Here is a 24,154-nt window from a genome sequence, read left to right on the forward strand (position 1 = left end):
GGGAGTTGAGTGCGCGCGCGCCTGATCGCCCGCAGCCGAGGAGTCGTGCGGGGTGGGGCCGCGTGCGCGGGGTCGGGGGCGCGCGGGCCGAAACGGACGCGGGAGGCGGCGGCGTTGGCGGTGACCTGCGGAGAGTTTTGCTCGGATTGTGAGAGGCGGCGGTGGAGGCATTCGTCGCACCGACAGAGGCGGCGACCCCGACTGAGGCGGCGACCCAACGCGTGCTCTCTGGGCGGGGTGAGGCGGGGGATGTGCCTGCCCCGGCCGGGCGGAGTCTTTCTGACAGGGCGGGGGATGCGCGGCGGCCGCTCTCCCAAACCCTGAGGCAGTGGGCCCACCCTCGCTCAACTGTCTGACCCTCGGTCGTCTCGGCCCCCGCTGCCTTCTCCGTTCAGACCCTGGGGCCGAGGGTGGGAGGCGGCTTCCGCTCAGGAGGAAGGAGCTGTGGTGGCCACCGCGGCGCAGCCCGAGGTAAGACCCGCCCCAGCGGCCCTGCAACCCTGCCCGGCCCACGTCCCAGTCTCGCTCTTTGGCTCCCGCCGGGCCGCCCCGCCCCAGCGGAGACGCCCCGCGAGCGGGTCTGTCTTGGAGCCTCCCAGACTCCCTAGCCTGACCGGGATTCCCCAGAGACCCCACCCCTCGTGTCTTCCATTGGCCAGACCCCGTTTGGTCCTCCAGCCTCAGCGGCGATTCTGTCACCGTCTCCCGTCCGCGGCAGACCCCGTCAGAACCTCCTTAAGACTTCCAAGGACTAAGTATTGTGTCTCCAGACTTCGTTACGCCTGACCCGATCGTAGTACCGGAGACACGGCCAATTCCTAATCCATTGCGACCCCTATCTCTTAGGATCTCCCAGATCGGTCGCTGCTCCCGTCCTCACTTCTTAATAGGACTTCCTCCGCCCCCGATCCCATCCACCCAGTACGCTGTCTAGCCGAGTAGCTCGTCCCCTATCCTTCGCGGCTTTTGGACAGCTTGTGTCAGGATGCTCTCACCTCTGGTAGATTTAGGGTCGGCCCCTCTAGACACCGTCACAGCTTTGGGTCTCTCCTCTACCCACTGTTGTGTCTCCCAGACCTTATCTTTCTCCCTGTTTGTGATCCTTTTTTGGGTTGAAAGTTCTTTGCCAAAAAATTCTGATTTAGTCTAGAATATTCCCCCTCAGTTGGGCTAAGGGAACCAACGTGAAACCCATGTTTGGAGGGTTTGTTCTGGCCGCTGAAAAAGGAGGGAGAGAGAATATTATGGAAGCACAGGACATGCTGTGTGTGCCATTATAAGGTCATTCAGCCTGCTCCTCATTTGTCTCTTGTAGAACGAATGAAGTAGTTCTTTATGGGCCTCTGTAAGGTTTAAGTCTTATTACACCAATGAATATAACTGTTTCCGTGTATCATTTACTTTACCTTCTTGTAGATTTCTTCAGATATTTTAATACTAGTTTTGAAAGATGTTAGAGGACTTTTTGTATTTTCTGTTTTTGAATTTGCTAGGAAAATATTTCTAGCCATCCTTAATCCCTTAATATTCCAATAATAATTTTCTGCTACCTGGCGCTGCTGTCTTCTCTAAGGAGCAAGTACAAAAATCATGCAGTGTTCATCGTATCATTACCAAAAAGCCTTATCAATAGTAAAATATTGAAGTTGTATTCATGAGGTGTCAAAAAGGAAATACAATGTTGCATCAAATGATCAGTGCATAATTTTAACTTCGATAAAGGGATAAGGGATAAAAAGCTCTTTGTAGTCACTACTTTAAAACTTTTTGTGTTTGTGGAACAGAGGAGGGAGGAAATTATAGGTAATAACTAGACATAGTATAAAAGAAGGTTCACAAGAGTTGTGTAGTAGAATGTTTCTCTTCTTCCTCCATTCTCTGTCAGTTTTCTCTTTAGAACAACCTATATTTCCAGCTTCTTGTTTATCCTTCTTGTGATATTTATGGCATTTATAAGTTCATATGGTTTATTAACACACAACACACATAAGTGATTGCATACTTTACACTTTGTATATAGTGTGTTTTTTTTTCACTTAATTACTGGATCCTAGAGATCATTTTATATATGGAAGTGCTTCATTTACTGACTGGATAGCATTCCATTTTGATGGACTTGAGGTCTCTTGCTTTTACAGACAATACTGCATACTTTTAAATATATTGGCTGTCATGTATGTTTTAATATTTTCATGATTTGAAAAAATTCTGATTCTTTTGTGTTGAACCTACATAAAAGGATGTAATTAAATAAATTTCCGATCGAACCTCTGAACTACAATAGTGTGACTAGTTTTGATAATATTTATAAATTATTGAAGAATTTAAAACTGGTGACTGAAATGATCAGATATGCATTTTTAAAAGTCACTGAGTGCAGTGATTAGGGTGAAATGAATAGTAGATAGACTTAAGCTTTAATATCAGGAGGGTAATCCAGACAAATGATGATAATGGGTCTGAATTTGGAACCTGGTGATTTAATTGGATTTCAGGTTGGGGAGAATGTGCTAGGATTTCTTTCTTTTTTTTTTTTTTTTTTTTGGGTGCTGGGGATCGAACCCAGGGCCTTGTGCTTACAAGGCAAGCACTCTACTGACTGAGCTATCTCCCCAGCCCCTTGTGCAAGGATTTCTAGCTGTGCCTTTCAGTGAGGTAGGGAGCCACGTAAAGGAGTGAGATTTTTATTTTATCAAAGAGGGATAGAGGACTGGGATTGTGGCTGAGTGGTAAGGTGCTTACCTATCATGTGTGAGGCACTGGGTTTGATTCTCAGCACAGCATATAAATAAATGAATAAAATAAAGGTCTATCAACATCTAAAAAAATATTTACAAAAAAGAGGGATAGAGGGGTTCAGATTGTGGCATGTTAGGTTTGGGTGACTGTGTATGTCCTTCAGTCTAGTAGGCAGGTAGACTTGTGGCTAAAACTTGAGTTAATGTGCTGAGTTGACAGTGATAAATTTTGGAGACAAAAGCTTATAGGTGAAAGGAGAAAAGAAAGGAGAAAAGATTTTAGGACAGAAACCTAACATTTAAATATATATGATTAAAATTTTTAAAAAGTGTTATTATAGTTTAAGCATCAATAGTATTGATCATATCATAATATATGATGTTTTATGATGTTTTAACATATTTTCCCCTTAGTTAATTTAGTGGTGTGTACTTCCTGAGGAAAGTGAAGGAAAAATCAGGGTTTTTCTTTTTTTAAATGGGAAGGGTGTCTTGCTGTGTTGTTGAGACTAGTCTTGAACTCCTGGGCTCAAGCTGTCCTCCTGCCTCAACCACCTATGGAACTGTGACTACCAGTGTATACCCCTGTGATTGGTTCAACTTAGATTTCTAAAAAAGTACAACCACCTTAGCAGAAATTAGTAACATAAACCCTTCTTTCCTAATCATTTGGATTATACTATGTAGTTGTCTAACTTTTAATCTTTGCAAAGAAGTGTAGGAAGTTTGAAAATAATTTGCCAAGAATATTAAGGTTTTTAATTTGAATGATGTTTTAGGTGTATTTAGTTTGAAATAAACATTGAAGACTTTTCCAACATCTTTAAATCACAACATTGACTTACGTCTAGGGCTGCTTGCTTCTGCTTTACACTTCTATAAATAACTGCCTAATGGACATCTTTTACCTGGTTTCACATTTCACAGGCACTTCGAAAAACTCTTTTTTTGTCTTTTTCTCTCCAAAGAGTTGTGCATGTATGGATGGGCACAGTGGACAGACAAAAAGTGCAACAAAATTTTTTCTTTCTCCTCATTTACTAACTTGATTAATATCCTCATGAAGCCTTGGTGGCTCAGTGGTAGAATGTTTGCCTAGCATTCATGATGCACTGGGTTTGATCCCCGGCACCACATAAAAATAAACAAATGAAAGGTATTATTACAACTAAAAATATATTTAAAAAAAAAAGCTGTGAATTATCTTTCACTCCACTTTGAACCTCAATACTAAGTTGACTTTGTTATTAAGTCTCGAATGTCTTTTCTCATGATATTTCCGATCATTCCTTATTACTCTTTTTGTTATCTCTACCTTATTTTAACTCAAAATGTCTGTTGGGCTTCCATAATGCTTTCTAAGTGGTCTTCTTGCCTTCAGTCTTCTGCCTTGTTTTGTCATACTCTTCATTCTTTGCACTACTGCCAAAGTAAGTGTTCTAAAATACTCTTTTATTAGGTCCTTTCAATGATAAGGAAGAAACAGGTTACTTTAAGTAATGGAATGCTTTTCGAAAGGAAATGTACATGCACAAGGGAACCTAGGAAAAGGCAAATAAATATGTTTAAGAAGAACAGAAACCTAATAAAGTTGGAAGCAGGAGAAGACAGATTTCACTTTATTTTTTGTGGTTGAACCCAGGGACTTGTGCATGCTAGGCAGGTGCTCTTACCACTGAGCTATATGGAGAACCTTACTTGTGTTTGTTTCCTAGCTATTCTTTCTTTTTGGCTTAATCTTTCTCTCTACTCCAATTTCCCCTTCTTTATTTTATTGCTCCCATTTATTCCTAGTTTCTATTCCTTAAAACCACTTTGTCACACCTGTGCCAACATCTTGTTTTTTGGCTGCCCTTTTTTTTTTTTTCTCCTAACTGCTAACATTTTAACTTCAGTTCCTGAGCTAACTTTTTCTCCTAGGCTTTTTTGATTTAAATTCTCAAGAAAATTTTGGTTAGTTCTTTTTCCTCATTGCTTTCGTACATGGATTATGTGACCACTTCTGGCCATTTAGTGTTTGCTGTGTGTTCATGTGTACATATGGATGTGGATGTGGGGCAGATCATAATGGTGAAGAGTATGGAGCATTTTGCAGGTGATAGCCTGCAAAGTGGGGCTGTAAACAGTCAGGCACCATAACAGACATGAACAAATTTAATCATCCTTTCCAGTTGAAAGATCTTCAGTGTTTTCTTATTGCTTTTAGGATAAAGTTTAAACAAGCATGGCAGGTATATAAGTTCTTCTTTTAACTTTTTGTACCAGGGATTGAATCCAAGGGCACTTAACCACTGATCCGCATCCCCGGCCCTTTTTATGGTTTATTTTGAGGCAGGGTTTTGCTATGTTGCTCAGGACCTCTCCAGATTGCTGAGGCTGGCTTTGAACTTGTGATCCTGCCTCAGCCTCCCAAGTCTCTGGGATAAGGGGCATGTGCCACCGAGCCCGGCATAAGGTTATTTATGATCCGACTGTTCTCTAGCTTTTTTTCCCTTTTTCCTTCAGATTCTTTGATGCACTTTCACTGAATGTAGACTTCCTCTCATTTAAATTGCTTTCTCTTGTCTTTACATTCAGCGTTTCTTTTCATCCTTTTCTTTGCTTGACTGATGCTTGTCTCAGATTTAGGACTCAGTTCAGGTGTGTGTTCTGGTTTTTGGTTCCAGAGGTGCTTAACCTCTGAACCACATCCCCAGCCCTTTTTTAAAAAATTTAATTTCGAATCAGGGTCTTATTAAGTTGCTTAGGGCCTTGCTGAGTTCCTGAGGCCGATTTGAACTTGTGATCCTCCTTCCTCAGCTGGGATTACAGGTGTGTACCACTGCACCTGGCTCAGGTATATCTTTAGGAAGCTTTCCTTTACCCTTTCTAGATTAAGATAGGTGCCATTCCCGTGTACTTATTTCTGTTATATCTCTCTGGTGATATTGCTCAATTACTTTTCTATTTTCCCTCTGGGGCCTTAACTTTTTGGTAAAAGAGATAGTATTGATATTTTATAGTAAGTTAAGTTTTTTTTTTTGCGGTACTGGGGATTGAACTCAGGGCCTTGTGCTTGTGAGGCAAGCACTCTACCAGCTGAGCTATCTCCCCAGTCCGTAAGTTAAGTTTTTAGATTAGGGATTTTAAAAAGTATAAGCCTTTTATAAATTGTAGATGATTCTCAACCTACCATGGGGTTATGTCCTAATAAATTCATTGTAAGTAGAAAACACATGTAACAACACTTAACCTACTGAACATCATGGCTTAGCAACACAGTATCCTATAGAGTATTAGTTGTTTACCCTTGTGATCCTGTGGCTGACTGGGAACTGCAGCTTGTCACTAGGTAGGATTGCAAGAGTATTGTACTGCATTTCACTAGCTTGGGAAGAGATCAAAATTCAAAATTTGAAGTACCGTATATACTGAATACATATTACTTTTGCACCATCATAAAGTTGAAAAATCTTAATTTGAACCATTTTAAGTCAGGGACTGACTCTATATAAGAAGTATACAAATGATGAAAATTCACCATAACCAAGATACAAAATATTAGAACTCTGTAAATACCTCTTCTAGTCATTAATTTCATTAATCCAGTTATAGATTTAATTTTAAATGGTATAACTTTTAAATTAATTTTTAATTGGTGCATTAATATAACAGGATACATTGTGACGTATTCATACATGCACATAACATAATTTGGTTCCCTTTTTTGGCAATTGTGAATTGTACCATTATAAACATGGGAACATATGCATTGCTATGTATGCTTACTATCTTATTCATCCTTTGAATTAATACCAAGAAGTGATATAACTGGGTCATATAGTGGTTTCATTCCTGGTTTTGGGGGGAACCTCTATACTGATTTCCATATTGGTTGTACTAATTTACAATCCCACCATTAGTGGGTAAGTGTTCTTTTTCTCCATGTCTTTGCCAGCATTATTATTTGTAAATGGTAAAACTCCTAAATTGTAGGTTTCTTGGCATATTTTGAATGTATCTTTAAATATACAAGGAGGCTAGGTAGTGGAATTTTGACCCTGTAGAAAGGACATAGATAACTTATGTTATAGATACTTAATTTTGGCATATTTAAATGCATTAGACAAGTCTAAAATCACATATTAGTAAGTATTTGTGAGATGTTTCTATTTAGAAGGGTTTTCTTGTTTAATATTTTAGAGTAGTAAAAAAGAATGTGATACATCAAAGTATATTTGCTGAAGTGTCCTATTAATTTTGAGTGGTGAGTGTGTTTGGGATAGGTATAGTAAACATGTAAAAGCACTTTCCAAATGGTGTTTGGCCTCTCAGTTTTAATGTGAATTATGTTGCTAGCATATTTTGTCAGTGGGGTCATCCAGCGGGCAACTGGAGTATAATTTTACAAGTACAGTGAGGAAAGCACTAGCTGTCCTTGTGTCATAGATAGCTGGTTTGCTAAAAATTGTTTCTTTTTTTACAACTAACGGTAATTTTAGAGTGTACTTTTTCTCAGTTTTGATTTTTCTTTAAGATTGTATATATTCTTTGAATATGAAGGTATTCTTTTAAAACATGCTTTTTTCTTGGTTAGGCTTTTTTGTCTGTTAATCTTAAATTCGTTATGCCCAGTTAAGTGGAAAGAATATGAACTTTCAAACCTAGATTTCCAACAGGTCTTGCTTGAAGTTCTAGGCTCATCACTTTTGATCTGTCATTTATGTTCATATATTATATGGAGATAGTATTTACCTTAAAGATAATTGTTAAACATTTTCATTTTTCTTTCCTTTTTTTTTTTTTTTTTTTTTTTGAGATAGGGTCTTGCTATATTACTCATGTGGTCTTGAAATCCTGGGCTCAAGTAACTTCCTTAGTATCCTGAATAGTTGGCACTACACGTGTGTACCACTGTACCTGACTTGAGTAAAACATCTTATGTAAAGCACCAACCATGTACTTGATACTTATAAATATTCTTTGCGCCTTGAATATGTCTGATTTTTATTATGTTTAAAAATTAGATCAAGAATTTTAAGAATTTTGTGTGGCTTAGAATAAATGGCTAATCAAAGTTTGTTGTTAATAAAAATAAATATTAGACTAGTTTACTATCTGTTCAATTCAAAATATTTCAAACACACTTCTGATTTTAGTAAGATTAATGAATGTCAAATGCATTTGATTCAGCATGAGATATAATAAGATGTACTTTGTTTGCCAATGACAAACATTCCTTAAATCATTGACAGATTTTAGTACTATTGCTATTTGTAGTGTGTTAAGTATTTGTTTGAAATCTGTTTACTTTTACTGATCGGATGATAGTGGGTTGAGTAATCTCTGGATTTTTTTTTAATTCTTCAGGTGACTCTGTAGACATTTGTAAATTATATTTGGTTCTCTTCCTGTCCCCCTGTACTTTTTTAATAATAAAAAATTTGAAAAATGTAGAAAAGTTGAAAGAAGATAGCAAAGAACATATATATGTCTGCAATCTGGATTCAAAAGTTAGGGTCTGAAGTGTAGTTCAGTCATAGAGTGCTTACCTAATATGTATGTAGCTCTGGGTTCAATCCCCAGCAAAAAGATGAAAATACTCTGCCATCCATGTTTGCTTTTATTGTTCTCTATGTGTATATGTATTTTTGCTGAACCTTTTGAAAATAACTTGTAAATATGACAAATTCACCTCAAAATTCTTTGGCATATATTTAAGAATTTTTTTCTTATCACTAGGAAACCATTACCAGCTAAGAAACATAATAATTCCCCAGTTGTCCTCTAAAATGATTGTTTTAAATCAGAATCCAATTTTTTTTGCATTCAATTTGTCTTTTAATCAAAAACAGCTCCTTCTTGCATTCCTTTTCCGATCATCCTGAAGTTGTAGAATGGCCTGTTTTCTAGAGTTATTTGATTGTTTTTTGTGCTATTGTTTAATTTGTTCTTCTGGTCTCTGTATAGCTTGTAAACTGGCAGTTATGTTATTAAGTCTTCATTATATTCATCCTAAAAATTTTTGGCAAGAATACTTCATCGGTGATTTTTTATATTATCCTGTATATTATGGAGGAACAAATCAAGGTGTCCCATTGTTAGTGATCCAGGTTTAATGAGGTTTTAGGTGGTATTTGATACATGTCTCCATTTTAAAAATGTTTCTTACTCTTACAATCAAATATATTTGTGGGAGTGATACTTTGGCACCATATGAATGTTCTGTTTCTCAATATTCTTATGATTTTAGAATCCGTTGATTCTTAGACACTTAGTTGAAGTTTACAATGATGGATTTTTCTAATTCTGTAATTCTTGCACATTTATTAGTGATAGTGTTTCAGTTAGCAAGAGCTTTATAACCTTGATTAATTAGAAGTGAACTACAGTTACTGTTAAAAGGCAAGAGTAAATGCTTAATTCCTTCCTCAGTTTTCAGAGTGAGGAGTTGTGTATTTGTCATCTATAGTGATGGCAAGTGAAATTTTGAATAGTCTCATGGAGTTTTATTTGTTGTATTACATGGTATTTTTACAGACATGGCCTTTTTATTTTTCTTTTCTTTCTTTCTTTCTTTTTTTTTTTTTTTTTTAAACCCAGGGCTTTACATATGCTTGACATCCCCAATCTTTCTAAAAAAAAAATGTTGAGTGGCTGAGGCTGTAGCTCAGTGGCAGAGTGCTTGACTAGCATGTGTGAAGCACTGGGTTCGGTTCTCAGCAGCACATAAAAATAAATGAATAAAATAAAGGCATTGGGTCCATCTCCAACTAAAAATATTAAAAAAAAAAATGTTGAGACAAAGTCTTGCTTAGTTGTCCAGGTGGTCTCCAATTTGAGTTCCTTCTGTCTCCCAAATAGCTGTGATTACAGGCATGCCAGTCACTGTGCTTGACAAGACAGTATTCTTTTTGATGCTTGAATTGTCTCAAATAAGGATAGTGGGAGCCTTTTCAAGCAGGCTTCTGGGCTTCTTTTGCCCAAATCAATTAGTCTTTGAGAGAATTCTTACTTTTATATACAAGATATTTTAGTTCACTGTGGACTTCTTTTGCTTTAGAATCAATAGTTTCTCCAAGGAACTTTGTCTCCTTATTGTGGAAGACTGTATTTGGAATCCAGTATCTAGATGCCTAGTGTGCTTATTCTTGTGCTATCTTTGCTTCTAGGTCCTTTTAAGAAGGGGTGGTGTGTTTGTGTGAAGCATGTGTCATATTGATAGTTAAAATTTAACATTCAGGTTTCTTTTTTGCTAGTTACTTTAGTTTTAATTTCTTTTATATTGAAAATCTTGGTTTTTATTAACATTAATGTATTTGATTTTTTTCTAAGTATATGGAAAATAGTTTCAAAATAAAACTACTTGGGGAAGTTTAAACTTTCTTTGCATTTCTTTCTTTTTTTTTTTTTTTTGGTACTCGGGATTGAATCCAGCGGTACTTTACCACTGAGCTACATCCCCAGCCCTTTTTATTTTTTATTTTGAGATAGGGTCTCACTAAGTTGTTTAGGATCTCACTAAGTTGCTGAGAGGCTGAACTTTAATATGTGATCTTCTTTTCTCAACCTTCTGAGTCTCTGGGATTACAAGTGTGTACCACTGCATCCGGCTCTGCATTTCTTTTTGACTTTAGATTGTACCCTACATATTTATAAGTATTATGTTGAGAAGTCATTTGAAAATCTTTCTTTGTGTAATTTTTACTAATTTGAGAAGCATCTAGCTCCACTTATTTTTCATTTTAGAATTTGCTTCCCTTGTTTTTTGTTTTAATTTTTTAGAGTATGTAAAGTATTTACTTAATTCAAAAGAAGAAACCAAATGAAAAGATAAAGTTAGGACTCTTATTTTCATCCCCATCTCTTCTCTACTTTCTGTTCCCCTATAGATAACCAATTTTGAAAGTTTTTGATTAATCATTCCAACATTATTCCTTCAAAAAATAAGATATGATATAGTTTCCATTTATACACCAAAGTTAAAATATGATATATACTGTTTTGTACCTATTTAAATTTTTTTTCTATTCCACTTAGTATATTCTGGAGAGCACTTCTTAGTTGTTGAGAGAATTTTAAGAGAAATAGCTATTTTTCACATGCTGTTGTATTTTCTTGCCTTTTAATATTAAGCTATGAATGATAGTGAATGTTAATTTGTTTTGTTTCATAGTACCAGGGTTTGAAGAGATAATAGATGATTTGCCTGCTTTTACTCTCAGTGCTTCACTGGCTCCTTGAAGCGTTGGACTAAAAACTTGATGTGTTAGATGTTTTTATGTGAGGATAGTTAAAAATATTCTGTCCTCACTGGGTTTCCTACAGCCTCCCCTCAATCTTTTTTCCTTTACTTCAACTCCCCCCTTCCTCTCTTCTGCCTTAAACCTCTCAGATTATAGTTCTAAGCATTCAGTGCACACTTACAGTGTAGTAAAACAGATAAAATGTGTAGTCTGAGTGTTAGGAGTAAAAGATTAGGAAAATTACCAAAGGGATGGGGGAGAGTACCTGTTGGATTACAAGTAATTCAAGCTCTGGGACTTGTGGACTAGAGATTGGAAATTAAAGAACCTAACCACTCTTATCTAAATCGTCTTTTTTTTCTTCCCAAAGTAACAGAATTTGTTAGAGTAATAGAAAGAAAAAAAGCAGAGCTCCCAAAGAGGAGGAGTCCCAAGAGAGGGATACCATAAATTTTTTTTATTCTAGTCACTGAATGGAATTTGTTTTATTTTTTGAACAAAATAGTTGAGCACCTACCATGAACATGTTGCTATAGTAGGCACTATGGAACCCACCACATTATTATGTATATTACATATATTATGTAATTAATGGTAGCTTTTTATTATTTTTAAAAATTGCATACTAGGTACCAGACTTGCTTATGTTGTCTTACTGTATCAAATTCCCATAGCAATCTTATGAAATTGTTATTTTTTTCCTTTACACTTACATTTACATGGGTATGTATAAAACACATACAGTTTAAAGAAAATTATGAAGTAAATATTTGTATTGTCATTGCCCAGGCCAACATATCAGAAGTACTCCCCTCTTCTCTTGCACTTCAACATTATTCCCCTTGTGGAAGTGACTATTCTCCTAATATTTGTGACCATCATTTTCATAATAATTTTAAATGCCAGGGGTGTACCCTTACATACCTTATATCCTTATGTATTTTTCCTTGTTTTTAAACTTTAAGTGGAATAATACTATGTATTTTATGTGTTTTAATTCTTGTAATTCAGCATTGTATTTGTGAAATTAATTACGGGTTGTTGTAGTTAGCCATAGTTCATCAGATCTCATTGAGGTAAAAAGATCCATAAACTGATCCAAGTCAGTTTATACATTCTAGTTTTGATGAACATTTGAATAGATTTCAATTTCTTGCTCTTATTATACAGACAATGCAGTGGGCAGTACTTTTTCATGTTTGCATGTGTGCAAATGTTTCTCTAGACTGCCTAGGAATGGAATTTCTGGGTCTCTACACATGCACATATTCAAACTTTAATAATGGCAAAGAGATTTTCAAAGTTTTTGTTTGTTTATACTTCCATCAGCACGGTGTGTTTTCATTGCTCTGCATCCTCCTGAACACTTGGTGTTAACTGACTCTAATTTTTGCCAGTCTGAAGGTTGTGATGATATTTCATGGTTTTAATTTACATTTCCACAGTTATTAATGAAGTGTAACATCTTTTCATAGTCATTTGAATTTCTTCTTGTGAAATATGCGATCAAGTTGTTTGCACAATTTTTGTGATTAGGAAGTCTATCTTACTGATTTATTAGAAATTCTTTATGTTTTGGATACTAGTGCTTTAGTCATATGTGTTACAAGTATCTTCTGTTTTGGCCTAATTCACTTTCTGTGGTGCCTTTTGATCAACAGGTCAATCACTCAGTTTTGTAATTGAATTTATCACCTTTCTTGAATCCTTTTCAAGAAAACCTTTTCTAATCTGAGGAAGCCTTAGAAGGTGTTTGTCTGTGTTGTCTTATGAGATTATTTTAGTTTTATCTTTTCATAAATTATTATCTGGAATAATGTTATGGATAGTGTGCAGTCAAGTTTCATTTACTTCCTCCTTACCCCCAATCAGTTTTGAAAAGGTCACCTTTTTTCCCACTGATTTGCTGTGCTACACCTATCTTTTTTTTTTTTTTAATATTTTTAGTTGTAGGTGGACACAGTACCTTCATTTCATTCATTAATTTTTTTTTTTTTTGCCACGAGGTGTTTTATTTTCATTAATCATACAAATAATTTTCTATAATATCCCAGGGCAAACCGGAGAATTTGGCAGTCTGATTGGGGGTCCCCTGAGGGACCAACAGGCCGGTGGCTTCGGCGCGGAGTGCCTGGGTTCACAGTGCAGCTTGTGGCTCGTGTCCATCTTGCAGGTGGCTCCTTCCTCCACATCACGACGAGGGTCTCGGAGATGATGGGGGTGGGGAATCCTCTAGGCTCTTAGGAAATTTCACTCCGCTTTTCCTGCTCAATGGTCTCTTTGGTCGGCAGGGTGTTCTTCTCCTGCGTCTCGGTTTTCTTCAGCTTGGCCTTACCGAAGCTGGCGATTTCCCCCATGTCCGGCTTGTCTGCCATTTTCTTAAAACAATACGTGGATCCTCGCTCCAAATCAAGCTCCAGATGCTCCCACTCCCGTTGCTGCAGCAAGAGACCTCATTCATTAATTTTTATGTGGTGCTGAGGATGGAACCCAGTGTCTCACACATGCTAGGCAAGAGCTGCTCCATTTCTAAGCCACAACTCCAGCCGTCCACACCTGTCTTATATAAAAGTATCCATACTTGTACAACTGTTTCTGGACTTGTAGTTCTTTTCATTTGTTTAGTCTGATACTTGTAACACACTGTCACCTATCACCTAAAACAACAATAACAACAAATAATCTATTAGGAAGATAACAGTTGGGATTTTGATTGGGAACGCATTGATTGTAGTTTAATTTGAGTAGAACTAACATTTTTCCAACATTGAGTCTGATAATATGTAATAAATTCTTTTTTTAATAGAAATTTTGTACATTTTTTGTTGGATTTATTCTTGAATACATTTTCTGATTCAGCTAAAAGTAGTGGTATCTTTAAAAAGTTATTTTCTGATTGTTTGTTGGTATGTAGAAGTATAAAAGTACATAGTTGCTTCTTTTAAAATGTAGAATTAATTACAGGTTATCTGTAGATTCTTCTGAATTTTCTAGCATATGCTTATGTCATATGCAAATAGTTTTGTTTAATCTAATCCTTTTAACTTTTTCCTGGTGCTGTGTTAATAGAAGTTGATAAGACTCATCCTTATATTGTTTCTCATCTTAAGTTGCCTTTAAGATAAGAAGCAAGACACAGTTTCTAAACAATTATACTTTCCCCTTAAGTATGCTGTAGGATTTTCTAGACACCTTCTATCAAATTAAGAAATTTTCCTTCTATTCTAGTTTTCTTTCTATTCATGACTTATTTTAAGACATGAATAAATACCGAATTTTTCTGGATGTCTTGAAATGTGGTTGATTACATTAATTGACTTTGTGATATTCTGTTATTTCTGGTATACTTCTTGCCTCCTTTTTCATGCCCAATCCCTTTCTCTTTTTTTTTATTCCTCATTGCCAAGTTTGCCAATTTATAATTTTTTTTCAAAAATCTGATTTCTGACTCTGTTGACCTTTTCTATTGTGCGTTTTCTCTTTCTCATTTCTATTTTTCTTTTGACTTCCCCCAGTCTTATTTTACTATTTTTTTATCTTCTCGAACAGATAGCTCCCAATTACTCTTATTAATAGTATGCCTATTAGGCTATAAATTTCTCTGTAAGGTATTACTTTAATTGCATCTTACATTTTAAAATGTAGTATTTTTGTAGTAAATGTAGTATTTTGTTACTTTGAAGTTTTTTTGTGTTTACTTATTTGGCACATGAATTATTTAAAATATATTTGTAAATTTCCAATTATTTGTGAATTTCTAGTGTGGTACTTATCCCTTGCTGCATAACAAGGTAAGTGTAAAATCTGGTATGATAATACTTTGTAAAAGCTTTTATGGGTTTGGAATTTAGAAGTGGTTCAGCTTGGCAGTTTTTTTACCTTTTCCCATGCTCATTTTCAGTGTAACTTTTTTTAGTGTTGTCAGAGTATAGTCAGTTACTGGAATTTCTAAGAACTTGCCAGGCAGAAGCCATGTTGCCATTTATGACCTAGCCTCAGAATCACACAGCTTTACTTCTACTGAATCCTGGTGGTTGAAACAGTTATAAAGGTCCATTCATGTTGGAAGAAGGGAATGTAGGTGACAGTGTCTATACCACATTGTAAAATGATAAGTGACATGGGATATATACTACTGTAGCCATCTTTGGAAAACACCATTTGTTAAACCCACTCATCTTTTTGTTACTGATTTTTATTTAATTGTTTTTAGAGAAAAGAGTTCTTCCTTTTTCTGGATCTCTAATTTAAATACATGTTAGATTGTTTCACTTTTTCTTTCCTTTTTTTTTCCCAACCTGGAGATTGAGCCCAGGGTTTCACATTATGAGCATGCACTCTTCCACATCCACATCCCTAGCCTTATTACTCTTTCTTATGTTTCTTTTCTTTTGTATTTTTCTTGTTTCACTATGGATTATTTCTTGAAATGTCTTTTAGTTTACTTATTCTTCTCTTTAGTGATTCCATTTTTAATTTCAGTAGTTTTACAATTTTAGAAATCTTTTATTTTTCATGTTTGCTGAGTCATTTTTTATGATTTTTTTCAGATATATATGAAAAAAATGCTTTCAATCTTAATTATTGCCTTAACAAGGTTAGTAAAGTTATTTCATATTCTATATGTGATTATTTTCCAAATCTGAAATGTTACAGATCTGTTTCTACTCTTTGCTTGCTCTCACTTGTGCTACTTTCTTTCTTTCTCATTTGGTTATTTGTTTTGGGATATTTGTGGGATTTGCACATATGTAGGTGACCTAGGTGTGATATGCATTAAGTTCTCAAATTGTGTGTGTGTGTGTGTGTTTGTATTTGTGTGTCTGTGTATGTATATGTATATAGGACAGTGGTGGCTCTAGTGTGCATCTTGTGGCTACAACTGAAGGCAAACAGTAAGCTAAGACTGATTTTATTCATTTTCAGATTGTTAGGGAAAAGATTAGTTATGTGAAATTTTTATTAGAACAACAGGGCTTCTACCTGAAAACTTTCTCTTGGAAATTCCAGTGACCATATTCTGAGAAGACTTGAAAAACTACATGGAAATGAGCTATCCTCTTTGGTTTATGTATCATTTATGATTATTTTCATGCTACAGTGATAAAGTTGAGTTGAAGGAGACCATTTGTTATGCCTACTCATCTTTTTGTTAATGAATTCAATTTAATTGTTTTCAGAGAACCTTATCTTAAGATTTCAGTGTCCTTTCAGAGATTTTTATGACATCTAAAATCTGTAGTATTTATTTATCCTTTTACAGAAAAAATTTGCTGACTCCCGTAAGTAACCTGTCAGAAACTCTCTTCCTTTCCCCTCTTCTTCTTTTCTGCTCAGTACCAAAACAACTTTGCTTGCAGTTTTTTTTTTTTTTTCTTTTTTATTTATTTATTTATTTTTTTTTTACGTTTACATAGGGTAATGATGTTTATTATATTTTTCCCCTCCCCCCCACCCCTCCCACCCCTCCCACCCCTCCCACCCCTCTTTTCCCTCTACACAGTCCTTCTTTCCTTCATTCTTACTGCTCTCCTTAGCCTAACTCTAAACCTAACCCTAAACCTAATGCTAGCCCGTCCCACCCCCCATTATATGTCCTCATCCGCTTATCAGCGAGATCATTCGTCCTTTAGTTTTTTGAGATTGGCTTATCTCACTTAGCATGATATTCTCCAATTTCGACCATTTGCCTACAAATGCCATAATTTTATCATTCTTCATTGCGGAGTAATATTCCATTGTATAAATATGCCACAGTTTCTTTATCCATTCATCAACCGAAGGACATCTAGGTTGGTTCCACAATCTGGCTATGGTGAATTGAGCAGCAATGAACATTGATGTGGCTGTATCTCTGTAGTATGCTGATTTTAAGTCCTTTGGGTATAGGCCAAGGAGTGGGATAGCTGGGTCAAATGGTGTTTCCATTCCAAGCTTTCTGAGGAATCTCCACACTGCTTTCCAGAGTGGTTGCACTAATTTGCAACCCCACCAGCAATGTATGAGTGTTCCTTTTTCACCACATCCTCGCCAACACCTATTGTTGCTTGTATTCTTGATAATCGCCATTCTAATTGGGGTGAGATGAAATCTTAGGGTAGTTTTGATTTGCATTTCCCTTATTACTAGGGATGTTGAACATTTTTTCATATATCTGGTGATTACTTGTACATCTTCTTCTGTGAAGTGTCTGTTCATTTCCTTAGCCCATTTGTTGATTGGATTATTTGTATTCTTCGTGTAGAGTTTTTTGAGTTCTTTATAGATTCTGGAAATTAGCGCTCTATCTGAGGTATGGTTGGCAAAGATATTCTCCCACTCTGTAGGCTCTCTCTTCACATTTCTGATAGTTTCCTTTGCTGAGAGAAAGCTTTTTAGTTTGAATCTATCCCAGTTGTTTATTCTTGCTTTTATTTCTTGTGCTATGGGAGTCCTGTTAAGGAAATCTGATCCTGAGCCAACAAGTTGAAGATTTGTACCTACTTTTTCTTCTATAAGATGCAGGGTCTCTGGTCTGATTCCGAGGTCCTTGATCCATTTTGAGTTGAGTTTTGTGTAGGGCGAGAGATAGGGGTTTAGTTTCATTCTATTGCATATAGTTTTCCAGTTTTCCCAGCACCATTTGTTGAAGAGGCTATCTTTTCTCCATTGCATATTGTTGGAACCTTTGTCTAGTATGAGAAAATTGTATTTATTTGGGTTTGTGTCCATGTCCTCTATTCTGTACCATTGATCTACCTGTCTATTTTGGTACCAATACCATGCCGTTTTTGTTACTATTGCTTTGTAGTAGAGTTGAAGATCTGGTATTGCAATACCCCCTGCTTCGCTCTTGCTACTGAGGATTGCTTTAGCTATTCTAGGTTTTTTATTCTTCCAGATGAATTTCATAATTGCTTGCTCTATTTCTGCGAGGTACGTCATTGGGATTTTAATTGGAATTGCATTGAATCTGTATAGAACTTTAGGTAGTATAGCCATTTTGACGATATTAATTCTGCCTATCCAGGAACATGGGAGATCTTTCCATCTTCTAAGGTTTTCTTGAATTTCTTTCTTTAGTGTTCTGTAGTTCTCATTGTGGAGGTCTTTCACCTCTTTTGTGAGATTGATTCCCAAGTATTTTATTTTTTTCGATGCTATTGTGAATGGAGTAGTTTTCCTAATTTCTCTTTCTGAAGATTCATCACTTATGTATAAAAATGCATTGGATTTATGAGCATTGATCTTGTAACCTGCTACTTTACTGAATTCACTTATGAGTTCTAAAAGTTTTCTGGTGGAATTTCCAGGTTCCTCTAAATATATAATCATGTCATCAGCGAACAGGGATAGTTTGAGTTCTTCTTTTCCTATTCGTATCCCTTTAATTTCTTTGGTTTGTCTGATTGCTCTGGCTAGAGTCTCAAGGACGATGTTGAATAGAAGCGGTGAAAGAGGGCATCCCTGCCTTGTTCCAGTTTTTAGGGGGAACGCTTTCAGTTTTTCACCATTTAGAATGATATTAGCCATGGGCTTAGCGTAGATGGCCTTTATAATGTTTAGGAATGTTCCCATTACCCCAATTTTTTCTAGTGTTTTGAGCATGAAGGGATGCTGTATTTTATCAAATGCTTTTTCTGCATCTATTGAAATAATCATGTGATTCTTAACTTTAAGTCTGTTGATATGGTGAATGACATTTATTGATTTCCGAATGTTGAACCAACCTTGCATCCCTGGGATAAAACCCACTTGATCGTGGTGCACTATCTTTTTAATATATATTTGTATGCGATTTGCTAAAATTTTGTTGAGAATTTTTGCATCGATGTTCATTAAGGATATTGGTCTGAAATTTTCTTTCCTTGATGTGTCTCTGTCTGGTTTAGGTATCAGGGTGATATTGGCTTCATAGAAAGAGTTTGGTAGGGTTCCCTCCTCTTCTATTTCATGGAATAATTTGAGGAGTATTGGAATGAGCTCTTCTTTAAAGGTTTTATAGAACTCGGCTGAGAATCCATCTGGTCCTGGACTTTTCTTTGTTGGTAGGCTTTTGATGACCTCTTCTATTTCATTGCTTGAAATTGGTTTATTTAAGTTGTGTATGTCCTCCTCGTTCAGTTTAGGTAGTTCATATGTCTCTAGAAATTTGTTGATGTCTTCAAGGTTTTCTGTTTTGTTGGAGTATAGATTTTCGAAATAGCTTCTAATTATGTTTTGTATTTCACTCGTGTCTGTTGTGATGTTTCCTTGTTCATTCCGAATTTTAGTAATTTGAGTTTTCTCCCTCTTTCTCTTTGTTAGTGTGGCTAAGGGTTTATCAATTTTATTTATTTTTTCAAAGAACCAACTATTTATTTTATTAATTTTTCCGATTGTTTCTTTTGTTTCGATTTCGTTGATTTCGGCTCTGATTTTAACTATTTCCTGTCTTCTACTACTTTTGGTATTGGTCTGCTCTTCTTTTTCTAGTGCTTTGAGCTGTAGTGTTAACTCGTTTATTTGTTGATTTCTACTTCTTTTTTGAATGCACCCCATGAAATAAATCTTCCTCTAAGTACTGCTTTCATAGTGTCCCAGAGATTTTGATATGATGTGTCTTTGTTCTCGTTTACTTCTAAGAATTTTTTATTTCCCTCCTGATGTCTTCTGTTATCCATTCATCATATAATAGTGTATTATTTAGTCTCCAGGTATTGGAGAAGTTTCTGTTTTTTATTCTGTCATTTATTTCTAATTTCAATCCATTATGATCTGATAGAGTGCAAGGTAGTATCTCTATCTTCTTGTATTTACTAACAGTAGCTTTGTGGCATAAAATATGGTCTATTTTAGAGAAGGATCCATGTGCTGCTGAGAAGAAAGTGTATTCATTCTTTGTTGGATGGTATATTCTATATATGTCCGTTAAGTCTAAATTGCTGATTGTGTTGTTGAGATCTATAGTTTCTTTATTCAATTTTTGTTTGGACGATCTATCCAGTGGTGAGAGAGGTGTGTTAAAATCGCCTAGTATTATTGTGTTGTGGTCTATTTGATTTCTGGAATTGAGAAGGATTTGTTTGACGTACGTGGATGAGCCAATGTTCGGGGCATAGATATTTATGATTGTTATGTCTTGCTGATTTATGCTTCCCTTAAGCAGCATGTAGTGTTCTTCTTTATCCCTTCTGACTAGTTTTGGTTTGAAGTCCACATTATCTGAGATGAGGATGGATACTCCAGCTTTTTTGCTGTGTCCGTGTGCATGGTATGTTTTTCCCCATCCTTTCACCTTTAGTCTATGGGTGTCTCTTTCTATGAGATGTGTCTCTTGCAGGCAGCATATTGTTGGATTTTTCTTTTTAATCCAATCTGCCAGTCTGTGTCTTTTGATTGATGAATTCAGGCCATTAACATTCAGGGTTATTATTGTGATATGATTTGTATTCCCAGTCAATTGACTCATATTTGTTTTTGACATGATTCGGTTTCTCCTTTATTTGGCTATTCCTTTAGGCTAGCGCCTCCTGTTGCTGATTTGCATCGTTGTTTTTCATCTCTTCCTCATGGAATATTTTGCTGAGAATGTTCTGTAATGCTGGCTTTCTTTTTGTAAATTCCTTTAGCTTTTGTTTATCATGGAAGGATCTTATTTCATCGTCAAATTTGAAGGTAAGTTTTGCTGGGTATAAGATTCTTGGTTGGCATCCATTTTCTTTCAGGGCTTGGTATATGTTGTTCCAGGCCCTTCTAGCTTTTAGGGTCTGGATTGAAAAATCTGCTGATATTCTTATTGGTTTCCCTCTGAATGTAATTTGATTCTTTTCTCTTGCGGCCTTTAAAATTCTGTCTTTATTTTGTATGTTAGGTATTTTCATAATAATGTGCCTTGGTGTGGGTCTGTTGTAATTTTGTATGTTTGGAGTTCTATAAGCCTCTTGTACTTGGTTTTCCATTTCGTTCTTCAGATTTGGGAAATTTTCTGTTATTATTTCATTGAATAGATTGTTCATTCCTTTGGTTTGTTTCTCTAAGCCTTCCTCAATCCCAATAATTCTCAAATTTGGCCTTTTCATGATATCCCATAGTTCTTGGAGATTCTGTTCATGATTTCTTACCATCTTCTCTGTTTGTTCCACTTTGTTTTCAAGGTTAAATATTTTGTCTTCAATGTCTGAGGTTCTGTCTTCCAGGTGTTCTATCCTATTGGTTATGCTTTCTATGGAGTTTTTAACTTGGTTTATTGTTTCCTTCATTTCAAGGATTTCAGTTTGGTTTTTTTTCAGTATCTCTGACTCTTTATTGAAATGATCTCTTGCTTCCCGTATTTGGTCTTTTAACTGTTGATTGGTGCGATCATTTAATGCCTGCATTTGCTCTTTCATCTCCTCCTTCAATGCCTGCATTTGCTCTTTCATCTCCTCATTAGCTTCCCTGATCGTTTTAATTACGTACATTCTGAACTCCCTTTCTGACATTTCTTCTGCTGTGCTGTCATTGGGTTTTATTGATGTAGTATCTAGGTTTGTTTGGGACATTTTCTTCCCTTGTTTTCTCATAATGGTCAGTTGTCAGTGGGACCCTGAGATATTGCAGTTTTCCACTATTGGCTTATAGTGTCCCAGTAGATTTCCAGTGTATCACCTCCCAGCCTTCAGTAGCCTGATGTCTTGGAGGAATCTGATAAAGCAGCTCATTCGAAGAATACTGCCCCTAGCCCCCTACTGGTTCCACGTTTTGGAACTGGCTCTGTGCGGAAATGCTCTCACTGTGGGCCTGCACCGTGCAGCTGGCCGTGTGGAAAGAGCCCACTGCCGGAGTGTGGAAGACTACCTTGGGAAGACTCAAGCTGCCCTGCCCGGCTCTGCTAAGCCACCTCTATCTGGGCCTGCCACCCGGGCTGAGCTTTACCCAGTGGGCAGACTCACCCGTGGCTCCACTTCAGTCCGAGTCTCTCAATGCCTCCCCTTCTTAACTCCTGGGTTCTGGAGCGACCGGGGGTGCAGTCTCCCTCTAGGCCGCCATCTTGGATCGCCTCGTGAAGAGAGCCCGCAGCCGGAGTGGGCAGAGCCGCCTGAAGAGGTCTCCGGCTGCCCTGCCCTTATCCCTGAGGCTAATTGCAGATCGAGGCTCTCCGCTGGTTTTTTGCAGGAGTACACTGCACTGCAGCAGCTCCGGGACTCGGAGCGTGCTCTGTTCAGACAGGCTCTCACTAGCGGGCCAGTTCCGTTCCGAGAACCTGGAGAAGCTGGCTGTGTGGGCGGGGCCCACCGCCGGAGTGCGCAGGACTGCCTGTGGATGACTCTAGCTGCCCTGCCCGGCTCCGATAAGCCACCTCTATCTGGGCCTGCCACCCGGGCCGAGCTTTACCCAGTGGGCAGACTCACCCGTGGCTCCACTTCAGTCCGAGTCTCTCAATGCCTCCCCTTCTTAACTCCTGGGTTCTGGAGCGACCGGAGGTGCAGTCTCCCTCTAGGCCGCCATCTTGGATCGCCTGCTTGCAGTTTTTAGGGGTTAGATTAGAACAAGACATATATATATATATATTTTTTTAAAGTTCCACACATGGTATCATGGCATAGGGTCTCTTGTTAGACTCACTGCCTGTGGTGGGCGCTGGGCTTGACTTCTATCAATATGAGATTGTGAAAACCAAAACCCAAAATGGACTTCTTTAGGAGCTAATTTGGCTTCAGTTCTCTGCTTACCTCTCTGGATTCCCGCCCTCTGTCATGTTTTAGCCTTATAATCTTTGCTATTTTATGAACCCTTTGATGTTTTTAAGAACATATATTTTCTATTTATTTAGTTTTAAAATTTGAGTGGTATTTTTGTTCTAAATAATTGGGCATATTATTGGAGATGAACATCTCCATTCCTTTTTTTTTTCCTTTGTAAAATTCAGTAAATTTGCCATGTTAACTATGAATCAAAGATGATAATGGGGATAAAAGTTGACTTTCTGTGCACCTGCTTTGTATCAATAAGTGTATTTTGTATATAATATTATATTTAATTTCTGTAGCTGCGAGTTAGGTGATGATGGTAATTTCGTTCAACAAGAATGCAAACTTTTAAGGACTTAAAATTAGCATACTATAGTGACTCAGCCACATCAGTGTTTATAGCAGCTCAATTCACAATAGCCAAGTTATGGAACTAAACTAGGTATCCTTCAACAGATGAATGGATACAGAATATGTGGCATATATATATACAACAGAATATTATTTAGCCATAAAGAAGAATGAAATTATTGCATTTGTTGGTAAATGGATGGAACTGGAGAATATCACGCTAAGTGAAATAAGCCAGTTCCAAAAAAACAAAGGCAGAAAGTTCTCTCTGATATGTGAATGCTAACCCATAACAAGGGAGGGTAGGGAGGGGAAGTATAGAAGTTCATTGGATTAGACAAAGGGGAATGAAGGAAAGGGAGGGGGAATAGGAATAGGAAAGACAGTAGAATGAATTGGATATAACTTTCCTGTGCTCATATATGAATACATGACCAGTAAATTTGCCATGTTATATCATGTACAGCCACAAGAATGGGATAAAAATTGGAGTGGTTTGCACTCCATGTATGTATAGCATGTCAAAATACACCCAACTGTATATCTAAAAACAATGAATAAAAAATAATACAAATATTTAGGGAAGGACCATTAGTATTTCCCTGGGATGACAGAGCAAGAACTGACAGTAGGATCTGAACCCCCACTGTGTGTGCCTATAAAACTCATGCTTTTCCTTTAAATTACATTGTCAAAAATGTCCCTAAATGGTTAATGAATATTTTATGAAAATAAATGGTTAACATTTCTATATGAGAGTCCCTCAGACTTGGATCTAGAAACGAGTTTGTGTGTGTGTGTGTGTGTGTGTGTGTGTATATATGTGTGTGGTATGAGGGAATCAAACCCAGGACCTCATGTACTGGGCAGGTGCTCTGAGCTATAGTCCACTGAGCTATAGTCCCCAGCTCATAGAGGCTATTTAGTTTTATTTTAGACAAATCAAATATGTATTTGGTTTCTGAGGTTGCAAAACTATGAAATAGCAAATGAGAACAAAAGGGTATTTGAAGGTTGTTAGCATGAAAAGCTTTTCTATACACTGTAAGTAAAGAAATCTGGTGATATCAAGAATACTTTGTCATATAAAAATTAACATTTATTATGAGCTTCTGAATTTGTAAGAAATGTCTAAGTCCTGTTTGGTGTG

The 24,154-nt window shown here is 36.9% G+C and overlaps 2 protein-coding genes across 2 annotated transcripts in view; one reads left to right on the forward strand and one right to left on the reverse strand.

The window, feature by feature from the left end:
* Nucleotides 1-55: 55 nt before the first annotated feature.
* The window catches only part of Myo9a (myosin IXA), a 251,023-nt gene continuing 226,924 nt past the window's right edge, over nucleotides 56-24,154 (forward strand). The window contains exon 1 of the mRNA XM_047539276.1: nucleotides 56-471. The gene's annotated coding sequence lies outside the window, so the exon portion shown is untranslated. The remainder of the gene's footprint in view (nucleotides 472-24,154) is intronic.
* LOC124973850 (thymosin beta-10-like) lies at nucleotides 12,948-13,395 on the reverse strand. Its single transcript, XM_047537548.1, has one exon. It carries the CDS (start codon nucleotides 13,336-13,338, stop codon nucleotides 13,204-13,206), a length of 135 nt encoding a protein of 44 aa, XP_047393504.1. The 5' UTR covers nucleotides 13,339-13,395; the 3' UTR covers nucleotides 12,948-13,203.

Source organism: Sciurus carolinensis, chromosome 2, assembly GCF_902686445.1.
Source record: "Sciurus carolinensis chromosome 2, mSciCar1.2, whole genome shotgun sequence".
NCBI classification, from domain to species: Eukaryota; Metazoa; Chordata; class Mammalia; order Rodentia; family Sciuridae; genus Sciurus; species Sciurus carolinensis.

Coding starts and splice junctions, on each gene's coding strand:
- LOC124973850 (XM_047537548.1), bottom strand. CDS start 13,338: ATGGCAGACAAGCCGGACATGGGGGAAATCGCCAGCTTCGGTAAGGCC.